Source organism: Oculina patagonica, chromosome 12, assembly GCF_052425735.1.
Source record: "Oculina patagonica isolate OP01 chromosome 12, crgOcupat, whole genome shotgun sequence".
Lineage (NCBI taxonomy): Eukaryota > Metazoa > Cnidaria > Anthozoa > Scleractinia > Oculinidae > Oculina > Oculina patagonica.
Genome location: NC_135769.1, coordinates 4,858,474 through 4,880,299, shown reverse-complemented (window position 1 = coordinate 4,880,299; position 21,826 = coordinate 4,858,474). Strand labels below are relative to the sequence as shown.

At 41.2% G+C, this 21,826-nt stretch overlaps 2 protein-coding genes across 3 annotated transcripts in view; both read right to left on the bottom strand.

Annotated features, from left to right (window-relative positions):
• The window catches only part of LOC144631810 (elongator complex protein 4-like), a 53,263-nt gene that overhangs the window by 2,554 nt on the left and 28,883 nt on the right, over nt 1-21,826 (bottom strand). Inside the window, exon 11 of one of the 2 annotated variants that reach the window (XM_078490377.1) lies at nt 8,329-8,347. The exons of the other annotated variant lie outside the window; for it this stretch is intronic. The gene's annotated coding sequence lies outside the window, so the exon portion shown is untranslated. Of the gene's footprint in view, nt 1-8,328; nt 8,348-21,826 lie in introns of those variants that run through there. 2 annotated transcript variants of the gene reach the window in all.
• On the bottom strand, nt 11,138-21,492 carry LOC144631699 (uncharacterized). Its single transcript, XM_078490203.1, has 2 exons — nt 20,339-21,492; nt 11,138-15,315 (listed from the first exon to the last, which is right to left on the bottom strand). Exons 1-2 carry the CDS (start codon nt 20,891-20,893, stop codon nt 11,413-11,415), a joined length of 4,458 nt encoding a protein of 1,485 aa, XP_078346329.1. The 5' UTR covers nt 20,894-21,492; the 3' UTR covers nt 11,138-11,412.

Genomic DNA, 21,826 nt, shown 5'->3' with positions numbered 1-21,826 from the left:
TAAGTTAAAGTATCAATCGTAACTTTTTGCTGTAACATGAAACCCCTTAAATTTAAACCATTTTTAGTTTCTAGAAACTACAGCCAAAAGGACATGACAGTAGTAGCTTATTAGCTTTTTATTTGTAGGGCAAAAAATAAGAAAAAGAAACAAAAAGAAAAAGTATAAATGTTTTAAGCAAGGGAATCTCGTTAAATTTCAATTCTCGCCATTTCGATGCGTTTTACCACATTGAATAAATAAGCTTTATAGAGCAAACGTAAAGTTTGTACACTATTTCCACGTGTCAGGAATATCGAGTCATATCTATATCAGGGAAGAATTATATCGAGTCATATCTATATCAGGGAAGAATTACTATTAGGATTATCATAGCTAGTCAGAGCAGAATTCAGTAATCAGTAAAATAGGCAGTTTTACGAGCTCTTTCGACAGTTTTCGATTCGATTAGTTTGATTTACGAACACAAATTTGTCAGGCCAAGAAAGCTCGCATCTAATATAACGTAAAAAGTGACACACAAAACCAATGTTATTACTTACCAGCCGACAAGATCGTTTACAATGTTTGGTTCAATAGAAAGAGATCACAGATGTCTCTGTCCAGTCTGTCGTTCTCTCTGTGTTCTTCCGGATTATGTAACAACAAAAGAAGCGAAATGTTCCCTTCTGAGGTTTTCAACAATTTCACAACTCTCAAAGGAGAACGACTGACAACAGAAACAATACAACCTACCTAAGTATCTCTTTCAGCTTTTCTTGGAAATGTTCATGCTGACCGGTAACTATATATTTCATTCAGCTTAAAAAAACACGTGTCGAAATACCGCCAAAATCTAGATTGTTCAGAAAAGACAAACCGCAATAGGCCAATGATACTTCTGTCACTTCTGTCATTGGTCAAAATTAATCACGTGTTGCATACGTCATAATGCCCTATCAGATCAGTCCAACTGTAGAAACGCATGACAAAGCTAAACGCATGCCGGACTGACGTGTGTGGCCTTTGGTTTAAAACCAAATTGTGAATCAGTGTGAATCAAAGTGTGAACTCAACGTGTTTTCATTCACACATTTTTCTCCCAGGGATAGCGGGAGGAGGAGTTAGGGGGTACCCCGGTGAGAAAATCCTTGAATCCTTGTGCCTTTACCCGTCGACAATGTAAAAAAAACCCTCCGAAATACATCTTGTAAACTTAAAACATAAGTTTAGCAAGAACTGATTGCAGCAAATGAACTTGGACTTAACTTATTTAGAAGTTGTTATTGCTTAATTTTCTAAGGCACAAGGATAAAATACCGTAAACAAACAAAAAGATACTACACTCACCGCTTTGGTTTACACAGGTAGCAATGTCGACTTGAGTAAATTTGGAGAAGATTAGTACCAGTTCAAGTAGAAAATATAGGGTAAGGCTAAATCGCATGTGTGGGTGGAAGGTCGTGGGTAGAACTTCGTAAGTCGTGGGTCGTGACAAACTGTCTCAAGATGAAAAGAAGCATTCTCAATGATTAGTTTTTTTTTTCAAAAACGTTTTTCACTATTTAGTGAAAACATATTTTTCTTTCATATCTGGCGCACGATTTCGTTTTTTTTTCTTTCATGCCCGCCGGAGAGTTTAATTTTTATGAAAGTGGCCTGAGAAATGCAAGTATATGCTTTACCTTGGCCTGTATGTTTGCCGAGAATTTTTTCAACCAATAATTATTGAACTATTGTTTCTTGTTCGTTCTTCATTCCGTGTTGAGTAAATGATCATGGCGTTCATTTTTTTCTATTTTTACAAATATTAATTACAAATCCCAGGGCTCATTTAATTGTTCAAAGGGCGGATAACGCTATCCGCTCGATAAATCACTATCCAGTGGATAGCGTAGTATGTTTTTTGAGCATTTATTCACTGGATAGCGATTTATCCGGTGGATAGCGTTATCCGCCAATCAAACAACTGGGCCCAAGGTTGCCACCTTAGGTTTGAGTCTTTTGTTTTAAACTGTACTACCATTTTCGAGCAACCGTGAAAGGCAAACTTTTTTCTGCGTTTTCTCACGTGTAAAACATTCAAGTTTGTCTAGACAAACTGTCGCGTTTTACAAGTAAACCATTTAACGTTGATTAACGTAAAAAATACTCTCAAAATAAAAATAAATAAATAAACAATCGCTGATCGCTGTCACAACAATTGCCAGAAATGTAAAGCCGCCCTTTTCTGTCGACATTCATTGAAGAAATATAAAAAGTCGACGCAAAAGTTTTCAAAACCATTGTTTCATGTGCAGAAACACACCGGCGGAGCTGTCAAACTTGACATGTTGACGCCACAAACGTGAATTGGTTCAGTTGAAAAACGCGACGGTTTGTCTAGTCAAACTTGAATGTTTTACCCTTGAAAAAACGCGGAAAAAAGTTTGCCTTTCACGGTCGCTCGAAAATGGTAGTAAGGGATTTCTACCGAACACCTAATGGAATTTTTGTTTTTTCTGAATAGCCAGTGCTGGTTTTATGAAACAAAAAGAATTTTCAGTCGTTCGTTATCTACCAGTGATCGATTGGTAGCGTGGGAACGCTCAAGTACAATTTGTTGAAAATAGCTTAAACGTTTGCCGAGAATCTTCCTTTTCCTTTATCATTTGAATCAGGACCGTAAATGCACCAACAGAGGAACTTTGCGTCAATTACATTTAAATAAATGAGGCATTAGAGCGGTTTTCACTTGAGTGTCGAAAGTAAATTGCGTTTGCCTTGGTTTTGGTTTTACGATGTCCACTCAATTGAAAACTGCTCTAAAACTAACATGTATTGCCCAGAACTGTCGCGAAAGAAACCTTCTACGTATGTTGTTGTTGAACTATAAACTCAGTTATTGTAGACCGGCCTTTCACTAGACTGGCGCTTTGTTTCCTAACGCTGAATAGTTCTCAATTTAAAAGTTACCAAATATTGCTTGAGCTATATTATTGCTAACAGTGTACCGAGCGACCATTATATTACTGTAAAGTATATATCCTGTGAACAACCATGGGACAACTTAATTCTTGTTATTCCAGCGGAAATATTTCGACACTAATTTCTTATTGATCCCCACACTGCCTCCGGCCCTGTTTTAAGTACAGTAGGACCCCGGTATTCTCAATGCTCGGATAACTCGAACTCCCCCGCTAACTCGAACTAAGTCCCATTTCCCTTGGATTTGACCCCACTTTTCAGTAATTTTTACTCGGTTAACTCGAACCCGGATAACTCGAAATTCCCGCTAACTCGAACTAAATTTTGTTTCCCTCGTTCAAAATTTGGGTCAAGTCGAATGGTCAATTCGACCATTACAGTACCATATTTTAGTGCTTGTTTTGTCGTCATCCACGTCTGTCCGGTTACTGTTAGCTGGGCAAGCTCCCGTAAGCGGCCATCTATCTCCTACACCATTAGTGGCCGCTTACCAGAACCATTCTCGTAAGCGGCCAGCTCCTGAGTTACGGACACTTTTTTCGCGTCCCGAGGGTGTCCGCTTACGAGAGCTTCGACTGTATCCCATTCAGCTCTTCTTGTCGTGTAACACTGCAGCAACTGGATTTTAATTACACTCTTTTTTTTTTATATAAGAATCTAGTTTATAAGAAAATCGAGGCTGAAATTGGCGAACTTTTAAGAATATTTTAAGAATAAACCCGAGGCTGAGATTTTGATAAGAATATAGTTTTGCAGGTTGAAGATTTGTAAATACATCAATACAATTAAATATGTTTTTAGTTGAAACAAAATCAGGTATTTTCATTTCCGTCACTTTATCTTTGTGAGCAATGCTTTGCTTAAAGCCAAAACGGCCAGGCTGCAACCAAAAGCAATGTTACATGTGCACAATATTACACGAAACAATTCTGGACACCGAACACTTGTAATTGATTACCCAATACTTGCTAAAACGGAAATGTCAAACGATATTTTCTAAGAATGTTTATAAGAATATTTCAGCCCAAAATCGGCAGAAAAAAAAAAGAATATTCAGCCTGGGTCGGAAAACTGTATTCTTATAAAAAAAAAGAGTGTAGTGCAAAGAACAGATCAGTACTGTTTTATCATAAAAACGCATAATCGTGTTTCAGTTTCTGCCGAGATAAGATTAATTCGCACTGTACTGTATACTGAAGTGCTGAAAAATCATTAAAACATGGCAAATTAAATATTCAACCTACCCCGATAACTCGATTCAAAATCCCGCTAACTCGAAATGTTTTTCATTTCCCTTTAGAGTTCGAGTTACAGGGGTTCTACTGTATTCCGATTTCATACAACCATAGTCAGGGGATAGCTGACCATGATAAATATGATACAACTGTTGTCCTTGTCGATGCAATCGATTGGAAGGTCTTGTTTGTTCGAGAATTTTCAATCTCGTTGTAGAACGGCGATAATGTCATCATAACACCTCCACTAAAGTAATCATCTTTAAATGAGTAAATTCAAATTGCCTTAATTGTTATGCATCACACATTTTGAGGTAGCTTTAAGATTCAGAGATAGCTAACAACTAAGCGTACACAACAGAAATCCACCGCGGCGAAAACCGCTGTTGGAAGATGACATTAGAAACAGCATATGATAATGTATATGAAGTGCTAATCTCGGACTCACAACCCACGACCGCCTACCCACGCAGTTTAGTCGATCTCAAAATAAAGTCGAATCTTTCTTAGGCCCCGTCCACACTAATCCGGATAAATTTGAAAACGAAGTTTTCGCCTAGAAAACGGATAAAATGTTTTCCGTCCACACTACCGTTTTCGTATCGTTTTTAATAATTTCACCGTTCACACTAATAGACTACTAATCCGGATGAATTTGAAAACGAAACGCGGCATCGGCCCTAGACGAATGGTAGAGCATGCGTAAATCGCTCGAGTACGCACTAAATTCCATTCAGGTTTTTTGCCGACGCCGAGAATAACTTAAATTTAAAAAAAACTACTTTTTGTATTTTACTTAAGAATTTCGCCGTTATCCAAATTGGTCATTTAGCTTGTCTGTAGAATAGAATAGAACTTTATTTAACGTGGCATTCCACTTAGCTAAAAGCTACTTTGCAAGATGTTAAGCCCGCAAACAAACAAAAACTAAAAAAGAAACAAAACAAAAGGAAAGGTAAAACTTAGCTAACAATCAGACACTTTCAGATTTCAACTTAAAAATTTCAGAGCTATCTTCAGCTGAATATTTTAAAACAGCGATCAATTCGAAAAAGAAATTCGAAATTTGCAGGACAAGAAATTGATCATTTCACGTTGCTTGGAGAACGGCGAGAGAAATTTATCAAGATTTATAATGCGCGTGCAGAGCTATTGGCAGAAATCACATGATCATTTGAAGTCAGCGTTTTCGAAAAGCTCCGTTTTCGCCGTCCACACTACACCACCTGGCCGGCGTTTTCAAAATTCAACACTCTGCAGACCGTTTTCAAAAAGCTCCGCGTTTATTTCGGTGACCGAAAACGCCGTTTTAGTGTGGAGGGTTGGCCAAACCGGCCGGAGACGGTCAAAAGTTTACAAATTCTGTAAACATCAGTAATTTATAATGAATCCTTTTGCCTTTACCCGCCGACGAATGTGAGAAATAAAAACTACTAATAACTGTGAAATACATCTTGAAAACTTAAAAGATAAGTTTGAACAAGAACTGATTACAACAAATAATGAAAAGCAATAATTCGGTTCTTTTTACATGACCATCATCTATTACGTACTGTTTCATTGCACAGACAATAACTGTTGTGCTAAACTTACAAAATACCGTTAACAAAGAAAAAGATACGGTACTCACCGCTTTGGTTTGTACACTGACTTGAACTGGCGTACCAATGTTGAACTGAACTTGCAGAATAAGAGCACCGGTGCAGATAGAGAATAAAGTCGAACCTCTTTAAATAGGGGTCACGGGTATGACTTCATTGTAAAGCCTCTTTTGCCCGTTATAGTTCTTCTGTCTGTCATTTCATTTGTGCCTCGCGAAGCGAGGCCGAAGGCCGAGCGTAGCGGGGTGTATAATAATATATTTTGTCTCTCAAAGGGGTCAGGCGGGATGAAATCTCGTGTGGAGTTTACGGTGTGAGGTCAAGATGGCAGGATATTGGCCAAGTTCTTTTTTTTGCGTGTTTATGGACCGAGACCCAATATCCTGCCATCTTGACCGAACAAGCTTGGTCAATGAAGGATTTACTATATGACTCTTTTCGAGCACTGAAAAGGAAGCCAGTTGCATGCACAATCAATGGCGCACGCTAAAATCATTTCATTGGTTTAAAAGTTTAATGAGTGACTGTCAAATTCTTGAATGAATCGAGACGAAGTAACACGATGCGACAACAGCGAAATTTAGCTCTTTTTTTTAACCTCGAAAGGATATCGAAATTTCTTAAATTTTCGAATCAACGTTGAGTTTGAAGCCTTGAAACAAGAATGTTCATTCCATCTGGCCACCAGCTTTTATTGAGTATTGGACGTTTTGCAGAGTATTTGCTAGCTGAAATTGTGATTGTTGAAAGCGTTTGGGACTTTCCACTTCACGGGAAAAGCTTGAACTTTTCTACATCATTAATTTAAATGTTCGACCCACCCATTATTCGACGTGAGCGTTAGAGGCTTCGGCGAAAAGATGTTAAGCTTGCAGTGCCTGGTTCGCCGTGCCATCCGCTTTTAATATTCTATGCAGTTTTGAAGATGTTACACAAGTTTGCCGAGTGCTTCTTCAGGTATGCTACTGTCCTCAGTCGCTCCCTTTTCCGCCAAACAAAACTGGTATCATGTCTTGAAGTCGCTTTGCGTATTCATTTTTATATTAGCCGGTTTTTGCGGCAAATAAAATTTGTTGATTAACATTTGTTGATTAATTTGTTTGCTCTCGCTTGAAAACCTATTTCTTTGTTATCGGACTTTCTTTCGCTAGAAAATCTTTGTGTTGTTTCGGAAAATAGTTTCAAAACGAAAAATTACGACAAAAAGCTCTTTCAACTGAGCGTCGGAAAAAGTTTTTCGCTTGCGGGAGCACAGCGGGCGGTCCCTAGCGGTCAAGATGGCTCCATCTTGACCGCTCGGGTAGCCAATCAGAACACGAATTTCGCTTCATCTTGACCGCTCACGGAGCTAGTCATATAATAAATATATTTATTTGTGAGCTTGGTGTGTGGCGGAAATGACGTCACACGGCCGCGCGCTGGTGGCCTAATGGTGTCAGGCGTCGAACTTGAAATCAGATCTTCGGGACTGAGGGCGGGGGTTCGAATCCGGCTAGGGTTTTTTTTTTATTTTTATTTTTTTATTATTATTATTTTTTTGTGGGTTCGAATCCTGAGCCTTTCATTTTTATCGTTTTTCTTCTCGGATTAAAATAACACTGATTGCCACATAATACTCCCTCAATGCTCAACGCTTATTCAGGCTATAAACTGCCTGGTGTTGAAAACTGTTCATTGTTGTATGAAAAAATGCCATTTCGAGCCCATTGTTGCTGATGTAAAGGCTGATCGGGATTTCTCCATCCATTGGAAATATAATCATCTCTGTTTAGTTCCTGTAATTGTTGTTGTTGTCTACGCGTGGCACTATTTTCTCGAGCAGACTGTAATCGAATATTTCTCTCCTCCTCCGATTCTAATTGTAAGCGCGCTGCATCACTTTCCCTTCTTAATTGTAATCTATCCTGTAGCTGTTCAGTTAATTCTATTGAAGGTCTGTCTGTATAAATTTGTCTCAGTAATTGTAATCTCTGTATTCTTGTGTCTTCAGCGTCTGTTTGTATTCTATCCGCGGCATTTTGTCGAAGTCTCTGTAATCATGCAGTTCGTTGTTGTTCAGTTTCTGTTTGTATTCTGTCCGCGGTATTTTGTCGAAGTCTCTGTGATCGTGCAGTTCGTTGTTGTTCAGCTTCTGTTTGTATTCTATCCGCGGCATTTTGTCGAAGTCTCTGTTATCGTGCAGTTCGTTGTTGTCCAGTTTCTGTTTGTATTCTGTCTGCTGTATATTGTCGAAGTCTCTGTAATCGTGCAGTTCGTTGTTGTTCAGTTTCTGTTTGTATTCTGTCTGCTGTATTTTGTCGAGGTCTCTGTAATCGTGCAGTTCGTTGTTGTTCAGTTTCTGTTTGTATTCTGTCTGCTGTATTTTGTCGAGGTATCTGAAAACGTACAGTTTGTTGTTGTTCAGTTTCTGTTTGTATCCTGTCTGCTGTATTTTGTCCCTTACTAGGCAACAATAACCCAGAGCTTCACGAGGCCCTGCGAGTCACGTATTACTAGTCATTTTATATTCTTCTGCCTGTCATTGCTTGCTCCTCTTCTGCCTGTCATTTCAAAGCACTCTTCTGCCTGTTTGATGTCACAAAGTACCCAAATCGAGTACGTTTTGTTATGGTCATTGGAAAGAACTTTTTTACGGCAGAGAAAGGGTGAAAAAGGCTACAAAATTTGCTAAAGAGTCTTTAAACGTAGGAAATACTTAATGAAATGACAATTAGAATATTGAACCGGAGGTGTGAGAGTAGTTCTGAGAAGACCTGTTGTTGGTGACTGACGTCTCGACAACCTGAGCGGAGGTCATCTTCGGAGTCAAGTGAAAAGGTGTTGTCAGTCGATGATGTTATAAGTCTGGTCCGTTGAAGTTTATTGGTCATCAACTGACAACAACTTTTCACTTGACTCTGAAGATGACTTCCGCTCAGGTTGTCGAAACATCAAAGTTCACATTTATAAGGAAATCGAGTTGTCTTTCAGTAAGAAAGTTATCACTATACCTCGCAATACCTCTGTGGGACCGACAGAGGTTCCCTCCCCCCTGGGGGGGGGGGGTCCCTTCTCTTCTCTCTTGTAGGACAGCAAGGAAGTGGTCCTGTCGAAATCTATTTTTTCTCAAATGCAAAGCTGATCGGACAGCTAAAAAGGCTAAATAAATTTAATTGCCCAATATTTCGGCTAGACAAAACTAACCTTCTTCGGGGGCTGAAAACGCCATTCTCACGCTTTCTTAGCCTCCCACGCAGTCGTTCTTAGGGGCGACTGCGTGGGAGGCTAAGAAAGCGTGAGAATGGCGTTTTCAGCCCCCGAAGAAGGTTAGTTTTGTCTAGCCGAAATATTGGGCAATTAAATTTATTTAGCCTTTTTAGCTGTCCGATCAGCTTTGCATTTGAGAAAAAATAGATTTCGACAGGACCACTTCCTTGCTGTCCTACAAGAGAGAAGAGAAGGGACCCCCCCCCCCCCAGGGGGGAGGGAACCTCTGTCGGTCCCACAGAGGTATTGCGAGGTATAGTGATAACTTTCTTACTGAAAGACAACTCGATTTCCTTATAAATGTGAACTTTGATGTTTCGACAACCTGAGCGGAAGTCATCTTCAGAGTCAAGTGAAAAGTTGTTGTCAGTTGATGACCAATAAACTTCAACGGACCAGACTTATAACATCATCGACTGACAACACCTTTTCACTTGACTCCGAAGATGACCTCCGCTCAGGTTGTCGAGACGTCAGTCACCAACAACAGGTCTTCTCAGAACTACTCTCACACCTCCGGTTCAATATTCTAATTGTCATTTCATTAAGTATTTCCTACGTTTAAAGACTCTTTAGCAAATTTTGTAGCCTTTTTCACCCTTTCTCTGCCGTAAAAAAGTTCTTTCCAATGACCATAACAAAACGTACTCGATTTGGGTACTTTGTGACATCAAACAGGCAGAAGAGTGCTTTGAACCCACGAACGGAGGAGTGTAACGCGATCGCCCCTAAGAACGCCCCGCGATCGCCCCTAAGAACGACTGCGTGGGAGGCTAACGCTTTCTCTGTAACTTCTAAATTTGCTTTAAAATTGCTTAAATTCCTTTTACCTCGGAATTAATTGTATCACTCACGTAAAATAATTATTTTCACAAATTTATCAGAAACGATAAATAGCACCCGCAACTGGCCAGTCCCAAACAGCCTTCATAAATGTCGTGTTGGTTTTTGACCCGGGGGGGGGGGGGGGGGCACTCCCATACATGAGCTATATAGGTATGTGCCGCTGTGAAGGGTATGGTTTTCAAGCAGTTTAGTCTGGGATAGGGTATAGAAATCAGCGGGTTTTGGTCTAGAATAGGGGATCATTTGCCGAAAAACTGATCAGTAGTATGAGGAATTAAGTCCAGAATTGGAATAGAAACACGGAAGAGGAAGAGACCTTCTTAAACGTAAAAAATCATCGCGGCAACGTTGTTGACAGATGGTTTTCCATTTAAAACAAACAAAAATAGTGACACAGTTCTGAAAATGGCAAGTCTGGGATAGGGTAGCGATTTTCGGTGTTTAGTCTAGTAAAGGGTTGCGAAATCAGCTGAACAGGGTCTAGTATGGGGTAAGGGTTTCGAAGTCCCAGCGGAACACCCCCACCCAAAAATATATAGAGTACCCCCCCCCCCCCGGGGGTTTTGAGTCACATTGAAGTCTCAATTCTTCCATTGTCTTACTTTCATTCGCTTTTTCACGTTCCCATAATACACCTTCAATATTTTCGAGGCCATGTTACGGGTTTTAGGGATAAGGGATAACTCACAAAATTATTTTATGGATAAGGTATGAATGTTAAATAATTCTAGGGATAATGTATAACAACTCAATTTATGGGGTAATGACAAAATAATCAAATTAATGGGGATATAAACAGCTTTGGTAATTTTAGGATTAAGGAATAACTGCCCTCAGAATTATTGGGATAATGGAATAACGTACACCCCCTCTCACAGGGCCTCATCGGTTTGCCTAAGCATTGTTTTCAATTTCTCTTGGGACGATTGTAAATCCCAAGAGAACGTAAAAAAATGCTTAAACAAAAATGTTTGGGGTGAACAAGGTCTATTATGGGAACGATGAAAATAGCGCATTGAGGATTTGTTCAGATTTCTTTCAGGCTTCTTAGACACGGCTTTGAGGGTCACAAGTATTAGGGTCGTCCTTTGGTTTTGCCCAATATATTGATGAAGTATTCACTTAAACATGCTGCCACATTCGCTCGAAAGAATCGATTGGCCACTTATAGCCGATATGGGTGGTTTGCGCTGACCAGCTCTGAGCCTGCAATACAATGCACTTTTCAAGTTAACTACATAAAAAGACACCAAGAAGGCAATCAACATTTTCAGAACTACTATTAATATTCGGTAAAAACTTTTGTTGGCGTACATTTTGCTTTCTCGCTTGGAGTTAACGTAAAAGAGCCTGCTTTTACATGAAATGTACTTGTGTACATGTGCATTACACATCAATGTCTACTTCAATAAAAGAAGCAGCGGATCATGTACCCTGAGTCTGCCATCCCCTTGACCAGCGGTCTTGCTTTAACGACCGCAGGTCAACGAGGAACGAAGGCTCAGGGTACAAGATCGAACAAGAAGCAGCAAATTACTTTATACTAAGCTGGATTCGTACAGATCCGGGTTACTTAGAATATCAGTCATACGGCTTCCGTTAAGCTTTACATTGCTCAATACAAGCTGTTTTTTCTTGTTTGAGTCATCGTTCACAGTTTGCGGCGGAGAAGACTTTTCTGAGTTTCTTACGTTTTCCACCGGAACTGAATCGGAAACTTCCGTCTCGCTTTCACGAATCGGATTCAAAATCTCGACTCTTGCGTTACTGAGACATGTCACGCTTTCCTTGCGCTCTTTGCCGCCTTCCACTTCGGATTCCACGGAGTGAGTCATAGAGTTTAAACTGCCGACGCTTTCAATTCCAGAATCGCCGACAAACATTGCACGCGCGCGCTGCCGATTAAACACTGGGACACTCGCAGGCCTGTTTAAACTGTCTCTCTGCTGTAGCACTTCATGCCCATTGAAGATCACTTGTCTGTCCGTTCGTTCAAGCCGTGGCGAAGACGCGCTCTTTGCGCGTTCGGCGTCCCTGCCCTCTGTTTGCCCAGGCGACCGTCCACCCGAAGACGACCGAGCAGGTGACGACTCGTGCCCGATTTGTTCCGAGCCGTACACCGACGAAACGTCTTGAATGCTGTTCGGAACCGAATGAATTGAAACTTCGCGTGCTTGGAGCTCTTGAATGTTCGGGTACGACGGGTAGCTAGAATAGTTGAAATATTCTCCGTTAAGTTTTGAACTATCAGTCGTTCTCTTCCTAGAAGATTGATCTGGCGACTGATACCAACTGTTGGAAAGATTCGAAGAAATTCGATCTGGTGCCAAAGAGCCATTCATTGAATGCAGGTCTGGACTGGAAATAGATTCAGTCTTTTGAAAGATAAACGGCGACGAAATGTGTTCACAGCTATTACCCTTCGAGCGCGGTGACTTGACATTGCGTGACACTTCTGGTGGTCTGTCACGCTCACTAGCCAAGCTTCTATCAGTCGTTGATCCACTGATGGGATCACTTTGTGGTACATGCACGTACAGTACATGTCCTTGGCGCCTCTGAGCCAGATCACCCTGCATGCCCGCGTCACGAACTGTCCTTTGATCTTCAAAAGAACTGTAAGTGTTCCGCCGTACTGCAGCTGGGTGACCCTGATAATTACCTTGGGCGATAGTCGGGGCAGGAAACTGTTGAATTCCTTGGGCATGTCCAAGATTCCCGAGTGACCTACCCATCGCCGAGGGCAAAGAATACGCTTCGGTGTGGTTCCAGTAAACGGAGTCGCTATGTGGTCGGTGCGTGACGACGGGTCGGACAAGACTTCCACTCCAGTTAGGGAGAGAGTTGGGGCGTGGTAACATAACAGGCGCCCCTAATCGAGTCACGTCTACGCCGCGCTGTTTGGGATTTAGCACTGCGGGGTCTTCGCTTATTGACGGCAAGTTTGAGTCCGAGCGTGCCGGAACCTGTCTTTGAGGCGGTGCTGAGTAATGTCCAAGAGATTTAGCCTCTGTGTAAAACGGTTGACCATGACTCGAGGCGGCGATGGATGGATAGCTATCTCCTCCTACAGCAAAATAGAGCGGATAGGTCTCGCTTCTTGTCCGAGACAACTCTGTATAGTGATGACCGATGGGTGATAGCTGTACTTCACCAATGCCTCTATCTCCTTCATCATAATGGTAAGAACCATTGACGTACCCATTTGGTAGCAACGCTTGAGGCTTGCTTCTCTTACTCGAACTCTTCCGTTCCATCGTTATGGCTGGAATACAAGAGTTTCTCCTCGCCTCCATGTGCTTCTTCATTTCCGCAATCTCGTTTTCGCTGTGTTCGATAAGCGGCGAGAGGGAAAATCCATTTTCGTCGTGCGCGCGTACCGGGGATGGCTTACGTTTCGCAGATGCCGAGACGTGCCCCCCAGCAGTTGGGTCTATTTGGACCAACTGATCAGGAGTATCAAAAGTAAATACGGCCTTTTGTCGGACCAGCGGGGAGGATCCGCGGCGCTGTCGATGCCGATCGTTAATCGTTAACGAGTCGTCAGACATTCTCGCACTGGAATCGTTACTCTCTATGGAGATTGATACTCCCGTCGACTTGCCGTTACGAAATTCGTCTCGTAGTTTATTAAATGGCGAAGCTCTGAAACGCGCGTTATCATCTGATCGACTTCTGAATTTCTTGGACGTCTGGTTGTTCTTACTGTCCTGCTTATCAACTTCTTTGTAGATACCTCCATAGCCATTTTCTCTGCCATTTCGGAAGAGGGGAGTAGCTTCACTTCCCTGTGTCTGCGTTGCCGTTCCTGACTCTTTTAATGCAGTTAGTTTCGAAGCTAACTGAGAGGAGACTTTTTCAGGAGAAGGCAGCGTGCTAGCATCACTGCCTTTGCTACTGTTTCTTCTAGAACCGCCTGCAACAGCTCCCTGGGTGGCAGAGCTCCTCCTATCAGTAGGCACCGCAGAGGCTCTACGCGAGTTTGCCTCGGTCTGCGCAGATTGAGTTTTCTTGTTCTTCTTCAAAGCCTTATTCTGCCAGTGTTTCGCTGTAAAGCCAACCACATAAAGACTACCGCGGCGTCCCATCCTCCCCCGAGGATTTAGCTTAGGCGACCCTTGCGTCGAGTCCATGGACATGGATTGAGCAGAGGAAGTACTTCTTTGTCGACCGCTTGGCGGGGATTTGATCTCAGTGGGAGAGCTAGGACTCTCAGTGTCGCTCCTTTTCGGACTCAATGTTGTTACCGCTGAGGACACTTCTGAAGTTTGGTCGGAGCCTCCGTAAGTGAAATTCATCGTTGACGGTGACTGTTGCGACACGTTCTCTTTGATGGCCAATTCTGATGAGGTTTCCTCGCCGACCAATATCGAACACGAAGGGTTTCGTTCTTGCATTTCAATCTCGACTCGCTCTGCCTCCGGTACCGCTAACAGACTGCTTCGCCTCGCGACCTGCCCCGATGTTAGTAGCGAGTTTCTTGGCGAGGGAGGGGTGATTACGGTATTTGGGCTTGAAAACCTTGACCTTACCATTGGGCTTTCACGAGGAGAGGAGCGGAGGCTGGGATGAGGTGACCGTCGTGTTCGGCTAGAAGGGCGCGAGTCGTCCCTCTCCGAATCGTCATGATCTTCTCTTTCGGTCTGATCAACCACCCCTCTGGAAATGTTCGGACTGCTTTGCGTCACGAATGACTGAGCGACCTTCAACGCGTTAGCAGCACCAATGATCAGCGGTCTTTTCCTCTTCGGTAGCTTGAGCCTCGCTTTGGCGTGAGAGTAATACAGCGAGAAGTTGCTGACGATCACTGGAACCGGAAGTGCAATCATGAGAACGCCGCTGATCGCGCAAAACGAGCCCACGATTTTTCCTTCCCAGGATTCCGGCGCCATATCTCCGTAACCGAGCGTCGTCATGGTTACCACGGCCCACCAAAACGAGGCTGGAATTGTTGTGAACTTCGTGTTCACTATGTCTTTCTCGGCGTAATATATAATACTTGAAAATATCACCACGCCTATACTAAGGAAGAAGGCCAAGAGAAATAGCTCACTACAACTCGATCTCAGAGTGTGTCCCAAGATCTGAAGCCCGTAAGAATGTCGCGACAGCTTGAAGATACGAAACACACGGATAAGTCGGACAACACGGAGAACTACTATCGTCTTGATGTTGGACGATTTGATTAAGAGGTTCACGTAAAATGGCAAGATCGCTCCAAAGTCGATCCAGTTCATAGGTTTTTTGATAAACTGGAGCTTTCTCGGGCAGAAGATGAGACGAACGACAAACTCGAATGTAAACCAAGCTACGCAGATGATGTCAGCGACGTAAAGGACTTCATATTGGGTTGATGACTTGTCTTCAAAGTAGGGGACGCTTTCCAGACAAAACGTTATGACGGAGGTCAGAATAAGAATCAATGTCGTGAACGCAATCACCTGCAAAAAAAAAAAAAACAGAGAAAAAAATGTTAACAAAGGGATATTTCTCTTTGCAAGCAAGAAAAGCAACACTTCAAAGTAGAACTCTACTACTATACTAATGTAAATGCGACAATCTGATTGGTTTAGGTACTAGTATACTATCAGCCGTTAGTATACGAGTTCGCGAAAGTTAGGACTGCATCAAGATTAATTTAACTTTATATTGCGGAAATTTTTTTAAATCGCTCACTTGGAAGTTCTTTAATGAGAATTCTACTGAGCCGATAAGATTACTCGCTCTCAATGTCCACGAGGTGATAGTTGATTTAGCCTGCAGCCCTATCAACTATCACCTTCAAGCTCATGATTAAATGGTTAATTACGTCTCGTTCAGGTGATGAAGTGTGTAACAGTGGGGAGCAGGGGTGGCGCAGTGGTGAGAGCGCTCGCCTCCCACCAATGTGGCCCGGGTTCGATTCCGGCCCGGTACCATATGTGGGTTGAGTTTGTTGTTGGTTCTCGTCCTTGCTCCGAGGGTTTTTCTCCGGGTTCTCCGGTTTTCCTCCCTCCACAAAAACCAACACTTGCAAATTCCAATTCGATCTGAAATCAGTGGGATCAAGAAGAGCCACCTAGTGGAAGATCCCACTGTAAATTCCCATTTATTTTTTATTTTTTATTTTTTAACAGTGTCAGGCACTGGTACACAAGGCAATGCTTAAAGCAATGAGAGACCGACTAAGAAAAACTTCTTTACAATCCTTTAAGCCTGTTTTTAACGAACAAAGCGAGCACAAAGGCAAGCATAGGCGTAAGAACAAGAGACAATGAACCGTGAAGTGGGCGCAAGATTTGCTGGTAAGACACTTCTTTCTGTCAGAGAGGGACCTAAAACGAGTGTTTTCATCGGCCAAACAGAATCCGTTTTTAAACACTTTTTTCCGCTTATGTTGGCTTCCGTTTTCACGAGTATAACGCAAACGAAAGCACAAGCGCAAGCTTAAGGAAAAAGGAAGGTTTCAATTCCTGCGTTCACTTCGAAACCATTATTTCTATTGTAAGAAAGCCCGGGGGCATTTATGTTTGTGTCGCTGAGATGTTTGATACGTGCTGGTCATTAATTTGTTACGTAATGTTCTTAATTTGTTATGTAACGTTTTCTTTTTAAAAAAAAAATGTTATGTAATGTTGTTTAACATGATTTGCTAAGTATTGCAAACACCCACTATCAAACCGCACGTGTTCCGGGAAGTGTTAATGCCTTCGTATTCCCTTTGAGTGACGTTTTCATCACCCACAGCGAAAAGTGTTCCCTTGAGAATTTACAACAAAAATTGGTCGAAGGAGTGAATTTAGGCACATAACTTTTCTCCTATAGAGCGTCTTTACATGACGTCACGGCGGCCGTATTGGTGTTCCAAAACAATGAAACGGTGGCCATGTCGATGTACCAAGCCATATTCTGTTGGATTTGAAGTTCTTTTCTTATGTAAGCGCTTCTTTTTGTTCCAATAAATTTGCATCGATGCCGGCCACGTGATAACCTGCGATCAGGCTTTCTTCCGCGAGAAAAATAACGCCTGATCGCAGGTAAGCCACGTGAGTGAAAACGCTCTATTTTACTTTAACAAGCAAATTAGTGGGAAAAACGTGACTTATCAAACGTTACATAACAAATTAACGATCAGCACGTATAAAAAAAACCTTTTAACAGTTTGCTTACTTAAATAAAGAGGAATAAAGACAAAACCACAGCGACAAGCCGATGAACAGTGCCGGATCATTAATTTTTGTGGAGCTTTTCAGTAAAGTACTTTCATCAACAAGAGACAATGAGCAATGAAGGGTGAGACTCAATCCTTCGGAAAGGAGAAGAAAACAACCCGAGATAAAAAGCAAACAGTTGAATATATAACTTTAAAAGTCGAAAACGCAATTTTGCGCAAGATATACCGGTTTGTAAAACAAACCTTCTGGCGAGAGCAGGCTTTTCTAGCGCGGGTCACACTCGAGATTTTACCGGGGTGGAAAACTGCGCAATAAAAGGCTCTGGCACTCAGCTCGGTTAAATGTGCGTTCTGTGCCGGACTCTTTTCCGGACAGCCGCTTCCTGCTATCGGATTTTTCCCACAATAGTTGAGCTCTAGAAAGACTAAATGTTACGAAATTCTTCAGGCCAATGTCACGATTTCAGTCCTAAAAATTAATAAGAACATGCAAAAGGCTCAGGCTGTAAACATGACAGGTTTTTTTCCATTTGCATCCGCCAGGCTATCGAGTTTTAGTTTTTACTGATTTTAACCAGTTTTGCGATGCGGGTTGTTACCAGGACTACAAATTACAGGTAAAACCGGTGCCATCGAGTGCGAATATCGTTTGTTAGTATATACCACACAAGGGAATAATGCTTGCCGCGCGTGCTGATTGGTTAACTCGGAGGTGATTAGCAAAGTACTATTCACCTTCACTTTGGTGAATAATTGTTAAATATCTTTACTTTACCTGTTCCGCCGGTTATTTGTACTCTACTGAGTAGAGCAGTACACAGTTAGTCAAATTTTACTAAAATACAGGTCAATTTTTTAGGATCAGCGGGTAATATGCTGTAGTAGTACTGTGACTATAGGAAAGCAATCTTGAACGGCATTTCACTGTTTTAAAGAGAATCATTTTCTTTTTCAGACCTTGCTGCTGTTGTATTTAAGCCACATCGACACGCGAGCGATATACTATATACTTCAAGTATAGCTTGAAAATAAAATCAGTCAGTTGTAATTTACTACCTACTTAGCGGCTTATTGAACTTTTATACACAGATTACTAAATGAAATATTTTTAAGTTGTAGTGTTACGAAAAAAAGTACCTGCAATGTTTCTGACTGACACAGGTCACGTATTCATTAGAAAAAAATAAATGAAAAAGTAAATAAAACTATATCAACAAAAATGATGCTTACTCAGGCCATATTGCACGGTAAGGAAATACAAGGATTATGTCACGAGAGTTAACGCTAAAAATTGCATCTTAGAAATTTAACTTGGTTTTTGTGAGGTATAATTACGCCCAAAGTTCCTTAAGGCTTACTTAATCTAATTGCAAACAATTAGCGGTGGCGAGAAACCTGCGGGACGTGAACCCATTTGTACATTAACGAGTACGCTTTACATAATGAAATCGATTATTAAAAGGCAGTAAAGGGGGTTTTATTTCAACACATCAGACCAGACGAGAAAAACGCATAAACAAGTAACAAAAACACTTTCAACACAAACCCTTAATCTCTATTCTTCTTGTCGTCAAACTTCGATGAATAAGAATATACTCCAAGAACGTGACTATTAAAATTTCAACGTGTCAACCTTTTTTTTAGAAAACATAAAACTTCGACTAATGAGGTTTTTTGTGCACGTAATAGCAAGTGAATGTTTTAAATACGTAATTTTATTTTTTTCCTTGGCGTTTATATCGTCGTGGGCATTTCATAATCTTTCAATTTCATGAACGTTCGCGAAATTATGATGTGGCCTGCTTCCGCGATTTAGTTTAACTTAGTGAGATGTAAAAGATAAAAAAGAGTTAGTAATTTTACAGTTTACAACAAAACCTTTAGAGTAAAAAGGTAAAATCCTAACTTAATTTACATGCGAAAAAGTTCGTATTAGCTTACACAACTCAACTTTCAATACATTTTATTTCGAAAAATAAAACCACGCAGGCTGCCATGAGCGGTGTTGGTTTTCTTAAGTGTTCTAACAACGCAAGCTTAATGCTCACAAAGCGATTCACTTCAATTCTGTGTTTTAGACAGGCTTGTATTTGAGTTCTAAATTAAAACCATCGAAAAACGAATGAGATTAAATTTCATTCATCGCATGGATTGTTTTGATGTGAAACAAGACACGCATGCGTGATCAGGCCAGAGAACAAACTTACAACTATATCGTTAATGTTCAGGCAAAATTGATTTTCAAAATAGATCGAGACAAAGATCTTTAAGTATCGGTAATTTCGTGGTGACTTTGGTAGGCGCAGAAAACGATTTTTCTTTAGACAAAAAGCGTTAAAAACGAAAAATTTAAGAAAACGCCGACTGCTAAATAATGAGAGTGATAGTAGTTTATTTACTACACTGTAAATTCACTATTGTGTCAAAAATCCAGCAATTTACCATAAATTTTCATTAATTTTTCCATTTAAACATAAAACGCTGTCAGAAACGCGTCCATTTTGGAAAGTTCAACTTCGCGCAAAACTTCAATTCGAAATTAATTTCCTTTTTTCGTGCCAGTTTGCCACCTGCTCGTATTCGTTGGTGAAATTTCGGTTTGAGTTTCATTCTTTAGTCGCAAGATGATATTGGTTATTAATATGACTTTTTCATCATTTTCGCTGATCCTTAAATCCTTGTAAAAGCGCAGGAAATATTACCAAGTAATTCTGCACAAGGATTTAATCTGGAGCGAAATAAGTGCTCGCGTTTAAGATTGTTTGTTTGAGCGCGATTTAACTATAAACACCGCGTCGATTTCCACATTCAAAATCATTTTCCCTTTGTGCGGACGGAGAAATAACAAAACAGCAACACTTTGCGTATTCGGTAAATTGGCGAAAATTTCATAAGCTTCGAAACCACCGCAGTTTTGTATCGCATTTAGATTAATGAGAAAAAGAAAAAGAAACTGTGCTATACCGTGTTGCTAATCAGATGGCGTGTTTCGTCGCTTTGGAGTTTACTTACATATAATGCTTGCGCGGTTCTGCGAAGCGTTTATCGCTCGCGTCACTTTGGAAACCAAAACAAAACTGACCTTGGTCGAATTTTTTTTTTTCGCACAATCGCACACGACTCTAACTCTCGCAATGATTTCCAAATAGATAAAATGGCCAAAGCTTAATACGTATCGCATAAAAGCGTCAAGCAGGGGTCTGCAGTTCATAAGCGATTCGTGTGAAATTAAACAATATTGACAATTCACATGCAAAATGAAGCGCAAATTAGAGCCATGTTTTTCTTTTATACAAAACTTTGTGACTTACCTGCGCTAGGCGCGATGAGTAAGGTTCCTCAAATGTGGTCCAAATTTTAGGTTGGTATGTTTTCCAAAGAGAGCGATTTCTGTTTCTAATGCCTTCGGCGACGAGGCCGTAGACTGTCATATCCATGTCAGAGAGGCTATCTCTGTCAGAATCATTCCCGTCCAGTGTGTCCAAATTCGCTTGCGCTTCGCGATGTTTTTTGTAGTTCAGCCAGCAACACGATTCTACTTGAAGCTCGTCAATTCCCCAGAACGCCAGTTCTTCTTCAAACAACGGACCGCAGACGTCATTTGGGCAATGCAGTTTGCCTGTCCGGTAGAAATTCAAAATTTGCCCGAACACGGTCGGATGGCGATCAAAGAAATACTCGTTGGCATTAGGGTCGTATTCTGGAAGCTGAGTCTTGTTTTCCGTGATCCAGTAAAGTCTTGTATCAGGGATATTTTTTAGAGTACCGGTGTAAGTCTCATGTCTAATACCACCAACATTTATCACGACTTTTTCATTAGCACGCGGATCTTCTGGAGACGATAAACGAATATCCTTCAATGACATGGTTTGAAGCAGGCGTTATACACAAAAGCTTGCCCTTTTAACCATAATCGTCGTTTAGTAAAGAACCAAGATTCCTCTTCTTTCACTGGAATTTTACACTACGCAAATAAGAAATAAAACCGAATTAACCGGCACAAAGAGCTATTTATGACATAACCATTCGCCCAAGATCCATTATTGCGCGTTTAAAGAGCGCAACAGAGCGACTTTTTAATACGCTGTCCTTAATACGCCGTCTGTTCTCCGACAATTTGCCCAGGCCTCACACTTTTCTTGTTCTCGAGCTTCTTGTGCGAACTGTCAATAACAAACACCATTAATTGCGGTCCGGCCTTGCGAAATAAAAAGTAAATCTTGCACTCTCTGCCAAAAGTGTGGAGATTGTCAAGTTTCGATTTCTTCGGCACAAATTCGGAAATAAAGAGGCTGCTGGCTTATCTCATAAAATGGAAAAATCTTGGTGCTGTGAGATCCAACTGGTTCGACGCGAGCGATAGAATCACCCTTTGCAATCACTTCCAAGCTCAATGATTCCCCCTGAGGTTTCAAAAAAATATTTCTCTTTATACTGAAACCGTAAAATGTTATAAACAATGTTCGAATTGAGTGCGCACGCGTTAGCGCGTGCCACCTGCCTTCAGTGAACAGGAAACCATTTGTATGCACTTCTGCGCTTCTGGGTCATCAATAAAAATAAGCTTGGTGGCGCATTTTCGCATTTAAGTTCATTTTAATGATAACACTGGGTACGGAACTAACCAAACAATGCCTCTTTCACGGGTAAAACAAGAGGGACAATATCTCTAGGAAGAAAAAAAAAGGGGGCAATTTATTTTCGGCTTATCGCGGACACAAGCCTGAGGGTTGAAAAGAGTCGGCGAAGGATGGACATGATTAGGCCGCTTTTGTAAAAAAAACAAAATTTTTTTTTGG